The sequence below is a fragment of the Octodon degus genome, unplaced genomic scaffold, assembly GCF_000260255.1.
Source record: "Octodon degus isolate 3935 unplaced genomic scaffold, OctDeg1.0 scaffold00266, whole genome shotgun sequence".
NCBI lineage: Eukaryota > Metazoa > Chordata > Mammalia > Rodentia > Octodontidae > Octodon > Octodon degus.
The window spans coordinates 1,979,468-1,987,481 of NW_004524842.1; the positions used below are offsets into that span (position 1 = coordinate 1,979,468).

General features: G+C 51.3%; 1 protein-coding gene across 1 annotated transcript in view; it reads right to left on the bottom strand.

Annotated features, from left to right (window-relative positions):
- Positions 1 to 1,934, bottom strand: part of Tmprss5 (transmembrane serine protease 5) — a 14,790-nt gene extending 12,856 nt beyond the window's left edge. Inside the window, exons 1-4 of the mRNA XM_012512723.1 lie at positions 1,917 to 1,934; positions 1,701 to 1,803; positions 1,292 to 1,390; positions 855 to 977 (exon numbers count right to left, since the gene is read on the bottom strand). Of these exons, the coding sequence (XP_012368177.1) occupies positions 855 to 977; positions 1,292 to 1,390; positions 1,701 to 1,803; positions 1,917 to 1,934 (343 nt within the window). The remainder of the gene's footprint in view (positions 1 to 854; positions 978 to 1,291; positions 1,391 to 1,700; positions 1,804 to 1,916) is intronic.
- Between the last annotated feature and the right edge of the window lie 6,080 nt (positions 1,935 to 8,014).

Consider the following 8,014-nt stretch of genomic DNA (forward strand, 5'->3'; position numbering starts at 1 on the left):
AAAGAAGAATGGTTCTGGAGAACCCAGCAAGAAGGCAGCCATCCACATGCTAGGAAGAGCCCTCCCTGGAAACTGGATGGGCAGCACCTTATACTCCAACTTCCATCCTCCACAGTTGTGAAAAAAACATCTGTGGGTTTTTGCTATGACAGCCTGTACAGATTAACCTAGAAGATCTGAACTAAGCTATTCTTAGATATTAGCTTCTTTTATCCTTATAACTTTATCCTTAAAGTAAATATTTTTATTTCCATTTTATAGAGACAAAAGGGAAGCCTGAGGAAATCACATACCCATGGACACACAGCTAGCAAAAAGAAGACTGCAAATTTTAACTTCTGTAACTTATTCTGAGCCCCAGCATTTGGGCAGCATCATGCCTCCTGATCCCCAAATCTTACCTGAAAGGGAGAGGACAATAGGCTCAGGGGAGGAAACGATGAGGGGTGCTGTCCCCAGAGGCCTAGTTGACACTACTGGTCACACACTGCCTACACACACACACACACACACACACACACTCCTAACTCCTCTTCCCCTACCTTGCTGCCTCACTCTGTCCCAAACAGCAAGCTGCCATCCTTCCTGCCAGCCTGGACTCCTGGCCATGCCATAGATAGTGATTGGGACACCCTTTGGGACAGTCAAAAAGCCCTAAACCTAAGATCAGTTTTGCCAGGCTAGACTTTGTCTCCCTTCACGCAAGGGGAGGGAGAGCCAGACGGACGGTGGAGAAGAGACGGCCCTTCACTTCGGGGCCTTGTCCCAGCTAGTGGGAATGTCTTGGAGCTGCCTGGGGCTATGCTGGGCTGCGGGGAGAAGGCTTGTCTTATGGGCTCCGGAGCAGGCCCCACCTGTTTGGGGACGTGAGGGAAGCACAGCGTCCTCACTGCCAGCTTCGGCGCAGCTCGAAGGCGTCTCTTCATCTTGCGAAGTCCCAGAGGTAGGCTGCAAGGTTGCTGGCCACAGATACAGGACTTCATGCAAAGACAAAGAAAGGCTCGCAGGAAAGCGGCTGCAGCGAGGGGCGGGGCCGAGGAGTGGAGAAGACACACTGCGACAAGACTGTGCCCGGGACCCCTCATCCGCCACCTCGCCCCAGGGCAGCCCCAGCCAACCCACGGAAGAGCAGCAGTGACTTCACCCCCTTCCTTGTCCTCTCCACAGAGTAGCTGAAGGTGTCTGTCCCTTCTATCTATAACACGTGCTCACCACGGGGTTTCCTCAGCCAGCACCTGCACACCCTGTTCACTGCCCCTCCCCAGACCACAGAGGGGCCCGCAGCACTAACCTAGGAGCCACGAGCCGACTCCCACACCGGCCAGCATCGCCAGGGCTCCCAGCGCCACACAGCCACGTCGAAAGGAGCAGCAGCGCCCTGCCTGAGACACTGTACGGGGGCGAGGCCGTCTGGGCTCCCAGCTCCTGCCAGCCTGGCTACCTCGCTCGCCCTGAAGCCCCCACGTGGCACACGCTAGAGCCCTGCCCTCCCCACTCAGCAGAAATGAGTGAGGCAGGGCCCTGCTCCCTGCCGCCCACAGAGCCCATTCAGTCCCCAACATAAGGACGCAACGAAGCAAGTGACAGCACAGTAAGACACCCACTCACCATTAATCGTGTGGAACCAACCCAATGGGAATAGAGGGGACACAGGCGGGGGGCCGTTCCCTGCTCCCCCCCTTACCACTCCCTCGGCCTACCAGGTTGCAGCTGGTCTCCTGGCTCTGCTCTGAAGACCCTAGGTCCTGGGCCCTCCTCTGCATCCTGAGCCTGCGGCGAGGCTTGGTCACCCAGCTTCAAGCTCTGAGAAAACAGTGGTCAGGTCCCTGGGATTTGCACAACAAGTGCTGCCATAAGGTCCAGCACCCCCCCCACCCCCAGCTCCCACTCCGACCTCAGTCACGCCCTGCTGGCACCTGCAAGCCTTTGCTCATCCCGGGGCCTCCCTACAGGCTCCCACAGATGTCCCACCAGGCCCCCTCTGTTCTGCAGCCGCTAGCTCCCTCTGTCTTCCCCTCACATGGCTCTAGGCTTCAGAGCAGAGACCTGAGTCTGGACTGGGCCTGCTCCACAGCCCACCGTCTCCAGAACAACTGTTTTCATGAACCACCCTCTCAGTTTTCTTCAAGGACATTGGCTGAATTGCCTCAGTGTCGAAATGCAGGCCTCAAGATTCCACCCTCCTTGGCTTCCTTGAATCTCGGAGAAGCAGCGCCCCTCCCCCTGCACCCACCCACCCACCCATTTATGCATTCAGCAAATATTATTTAGCCCTACTGCACAGACTGCTATGGGGGACATGGTAGGAATTTCAGGTTAAAGCAACATGGATCCTGTCAAGAACATGCCATCTTTTCCAAAAAGTAAGAGTAATATTAACAAAGTAGAGTGCATTAGCTCCAGAATGCAAATTCAACAAAACTATCATGAGCGTTCAAACATATAAAACCTGACTTCTCATTGATGGGATCACGAAAGGCTTCCTAGGAAAGGTGGCATCTGAGACAGGCCTTCGTGGGCAAATAGGCTCACACTCACATATGCGTACCGCACACACTGAGAGGTCCAGGGAAAGGCACAGGGAAGCAGCTCAGAGCAGAACACATCACACATGTGTGTCTGAAGCTCTTGAGTTGGAAAGAAGAGTAATCGAAAAGAAGACCTTGGCTAAACACCGGACAGTTCAAGCTTAGGTCCTGAACCTACTATATAAACTTGGACAAATCAGACAAAAATCTTCAAACTTTTTTTATTTACAAAATAAAAATACTAATTCTTACTTCTTAATGAGTAATCTCCTCTTGTACCTTGTCTCTCTGTCTCTATCTCTGTCTGTCTCTGTCTCCCTCTCTGTCTCTGTTTCTATCTCTGTCTGTCTGTCTGTCTGTCTCTCTCTCTCTCTCTCTCTTTCTCCCCCCCCCCCACAAAGCCAGAAACATTTTTCTAAAATGCATATGTGAGCATGAGTGTATGAGCAGGAGGACCTCATCTTTAAAGCGCCCACTCTCAGGACCAAGCAAGCGTCCAGGGCAGGGCTCACCCGGTCCCTGTGGTGTCCCTCCTTCCCTGCTGGCAACGCTGGCTCCCTCCACAGTCCAGCTCAGGAGCAGGCTGACACATCCACGCCACCCCTCAGCAACCTCAGGCACTCTCAGCCACAGAGCCGGCACCCACTGGCCCTTCTCCTGTATAGGTGACTGCTCCTGGGCCTTCCCAGTGCGGATGGAGGCCACTTTGCCAGGGAGCTTGCCACATCTTGCTCTCCTCCCCACAAAACTGTCCATCGAGGGGCAACTCAGGTAAAGCATAGGAAAGGGAAGAAGACAGCATGGAGGAAGGGAGGAAAGGAAGACTCTATGAACCATAAAGCACACGCAAATGTTGACTATAACAATGTTAATAAGAAATACATATAAGCATCAGCTCCTTCAAGGAACTGATAATCCAGAGACTGGATAACCTGCAAATCACCCTTCTCTGCCAATACATAGGGTTGCCCAGGAGCAGAAAGGCCTGAAACACTGACTCCACGGCAGGGTTGCCTCAGAGTGGACATGTGTCACACGGCATGTCCTTTTCTCACCCTGCGGCAGTCCTGCCTTTGGGCTCCATTAAGCAGCTTTCCTGACCCTCTGACTGCCGAATGGAAGGCCTTCATCAGACTTGCTCAGGACATCCACCTCCAAATCACCTAAAAATAATTTCACTGGGCCCAGGAGCACCTATACCAGTTCAGCCCACCACCTGGGCAGCAGCCCACGGTCTTCCCACGGTGTTAGTGGCCACACCCACTATCCCCTGAACCAATCACAGTCGGGTCCTCCCACCAGATGCAGACCTTGCTACTCCAGAGGAAACCCCTGAAGGTTTTCCTCCTACCATGCGTTCCTTCTGTGCGCTTGGAGGGAGGGCACAGGCAACAAAGCTGAAGGGCAGGAGGCTTGGGGGAGCTGGTCGAAAAAGCAGAAAAGTGGCAACGAGAAGCAGAGCCTGCTTTAGAAAGCATTCCAGGGATACCCAGCCCTTCCTCCTGTCTCTGTATCTAGGAAAGCTAGGCCCAACCCCTGAGCAAGCTGGCCTTCCCTGCCCATGCCCATGGGCAGCCTGAAAGTGTGGCCTGCAATGGTAAAAGTCTACTCTTGGTCTCTTTTGGAGCAGGGATTCTAATATTCTAATATAATATAATGGGTTGTGTCGCACCTGTGTGTTAAGTACTTTATCGGGCCTATAGAGAAAGAGAGGAAAAGAAAGGGCAGTGTGGGCAAGAAGCAGGAAGTTAGCCACACAGGACACGCTGCTAGGATAGCCTCAGAACAGAGCCGCCGGAGGAGACTCCTTCCACCAGCCTAGGACCCTCAGCAGGGGGAGAAAGAAGCAGACAGCCAGACAAAGACAGAGGCTGGAGCAGGGAGTACGGCACAGAGGGATAGCCCTACCATGCGGGTCACTGGCACTGGCGTCAGGCTTCAGGGTCCGCCAGGCAGGGTACTGTTCCTGTCCTTCTGTCAGCACCGATTAAACAGCCCAGCCAGCGTGGCTGGTCGTTGAAGTCTCCCTGATTGACACCCGGCCCCTCCTGTTTCCCCCCTACACACACACACTCACACACAGACACGAGCCAGAGAGACAATGAACTCTGCTTAGGACCCATGAATAGGCCTCTTGTTGCACGGAAAGAGGCCAAGGGCTGGGCTGGGCTGGGCAGCCCTGGCCCCTCCTGCTGTTAACTGGAAGCTCAGAACAGTGAAAAAGGTTATAGGGAGGAGGGGAGGCCAATTACTGTTGCTTGGCAACCAGGTCCCTTGTGCCCCAAAAGTGTGCCCCATGCACGCCAGCACAATTCCCCCTTCCTGCTGACAGGGCTTCCCTGGGGAGACAGATAGGAGCATTGGCCCAAATGTCTCTGAGCACTCTCGGTTACATCTTGCCTGTGTGGGTTGACTTTTCCAGAATTCTGGGCCCATCACCATGCTGGAGTTGATGGGTGGTGAGGAGGCATTGCTGTCACCTCCCTCTCCAAGGCTATGCCTGGCCCCTCCATGCCAGAAGGTGGCGCCTCTCCGCCAGGCCTGCCCTGGGAGCCAGGTGCTCCCGGAACTCATGGTGCTGTCTTGTTTCAAACTAAGTGACCCAGCTGAGCCCAGACTGAGCTGAGCACACCTGGGAGCCACATGTCTTCAGACAAGGAAGCAGGGTTATAGTTTGTGTCTAATTGTCCCCCTAGAGCCTCATGAAGTTGCTGGGGCGGCTTCTTGAGCTGGGGATTAATTCACAATCCAGTTCTGGGACTACGGGTATGAGTGGGATTATGTGTGTGAGCGCTACACCCACAGATAGCCTGAGTCAATACAAGGAAGGGAGAGAGACCTGCTCTCTGCCTCTGCTGCAGCTGCTCCTCCTCCCTCTTTGCCCTGGCTGTCTTGCTGTTTTCTGCCACCATGAGCTACTGCCCTCTGTCGTGTGCCACTCTGCCTTGGAGCCAGCGGAGTATGGACTGAAACCTCCACAAACTGTGAGCCAAATAAACCTTTTGTTCCCTAATTTTGGGTGTTGGGTATTTTGTCCCAGCAACAAGAGAAGAGTAACCAAGACAAGGGTAAACCCAGGTGAGGGAAGCGCAGGTGTGGCTTCCTGTCCTCCAGTTTCCCCTTCATGAATCCCTCAGATGGGTCAGGTAAGCACACAGGTTTCCAGTCAGGCACAGCAGCACTAATCCCAGCACTTATGAGGCTGGGGCAGAGGGATCCTGAGCTATGTACCAAGACCTGGGATCAAATTCCAACAGAAATAAAAGGAACGCAGACATCAGAGTCAGCCTTTCATGTAACTCATTTTCTCTCAACTAGCCTTACCTGTAAAGTTAGGGCATGGTACCTACAACAGGGTTGATGTTAGAATTAAATGTGATATTGAATATAAAGCCCTTAACCTGCTGCCTGGTATTGACTGTCACTGTTGACCTCGCCCACAGTCTTTATCCTCACATATAATACAAATGAAGTCCACATGCAATACAATGATGGAACAGAGGCCAGTTATGAATTAGAGAGGTAGGAGGGAAGAAGTGGCGGCTAGAGCTGCTAGCTCCCTGGCTAGGTTCTGAGGTCGCCTAGGGCAACATATTCAGCCTAGGATCTTGAAGGCCTACTGTGTGTCGTAGGCATGGAGGCTGAGTAAGTCTCGGGCTTGGAGCTTGCAAGCTGAAGGGAAGGGCAGGAACAGACATGAAGAACTGTCTCATGTGCAAAGTGAAACTACAGAGATCTGAACACAGAGTTATTGAAGAATAAGGGAATAGCTGGCTGCTTTGCCAGACACAGAGAAGGCCTCGCAATGGAGGACACATTTGATCTGAGTTTTGAGAAATGAGAAGGCAATCACAGAAAGGACATTTTAAATAATGTATTTCAGAGGATATCAGTGAAAGTGACAGAGGAAAAGACCTCTGAAAAGTCTCTCCTCCATAAAAGCAGTGAGAAAACTATCAAAGAAATTGTCAGGGGCCGGCCAGATAGCTCACCACTAAAGCACCTGCTTAGGCAGAACACAGCAGCCAGGGAGCATGCTGTGCTGGCCCTGCCCATGGGGCACACTGAGACTGGGCTTGGTGGCATGCACCTATAATCCCAGTGCTTGGGAGGCTGAAAATAGGAGGATCACTACAAGTCTAATCTACGTACTGAGACCCTGTAGTCCCGTAGACCCTGCACCAAATGAAAGAAAGAAAGAAAGAAAGAAAGAAAGAAAGAAAGAAAGAAAGAAAGAAAGAAAGAAAGATTGTCAGAACCAAATCTTTCAAGTTTCTGGAAATTAACCAAAGGTGCATAGCAGTCTAGAAAGCATCCATTCAAAAAAGGTAACATTCTGAGTGGAGTGGACAAGACGGAGGTCCTACCTACTTGGGGGCCTGAGCTAGGAGGTACACCAGTTCAAGGAGCTTGGTCAACGTGGTGAGCCCTGTGTCAAAAGGGTGTAGATTTAGCTCAGAGGTAGTACACTTGCCTAGCATGCATGTGTCCCTGGGTTCAAGCCCTGCAAAATATACAATATGTATATATAATCTCACTAAGAACAGTGAGGTTTGTGCATTTAAACTTAACTGCAGTTCCAGCCCCTCCCTCCAACTCTACAGTAGCATCATCTCCTAATCATAATAGAAACCAGCAGCCTGGAAGCCACATAAAGGAATAAAACAGCCTTCAGTTCCTCCAAAACCTCATTCCCAGAAAGCTGCCACAAGTTGACCTGCCCACTGGTTCCTCGGTACATCCTATTGGCAAGATTATCTTTATTGGATTTGACTGGGTGCTTGCTCAGCTTGATTAGCTTTTTATCAAAGTGCATTTGTTAAAAACAGTTGGAGAGGGGCCAGGGAGATAGCTCAGTAGAATAAGTGCTTCCCTGGCAAGCACAAGGGCCTGAGTTCAACCCCCGGTTCCGGAACAAAAAAAAAAAAACAAAAACAATTAGAGACAACTGTTGAACTTTATGGCTGTGTGGGGCAGTAGACAGCATTTGGGCAAATAATAAACAACTCCAAAATAGTTGGGCTGAACAATACATTACCCAAAAGATGTTGAAGGAAAATCTAGGAAAGAAGAAGTATGTAAGAGGCTTTGAAAGGCTCCAGTATATTCCTAGAACACTAGAAAGTCACACACACTTGCACATGTACACACACACACACACACACACACCTGTGTATATGCCCTGCTTGCACACATACAGGAAAGACCTAAGGAACAGGTTCTTACCTCTGGTTTGAGAATCTGCACAAGTGAGGAGACTAAGATGGAGTTATAACCTTTCTGCATACTGCAACATGCAGACAGAGCCACTCTGGAAAGAGGGGAGACATATTTGTTTCAAGCATCAAGACAGTCTCTGCTCAGTCATCAACTGGCCACTAAGCAGACTTCAGCGGCCATTCGTGAGAAAGAATACAGACTTTATAGAAATAGTTCTTTTTTTTTTTTTTTTTTGCACAGCCGTGCCAGGTTTATTGGCACTGCCT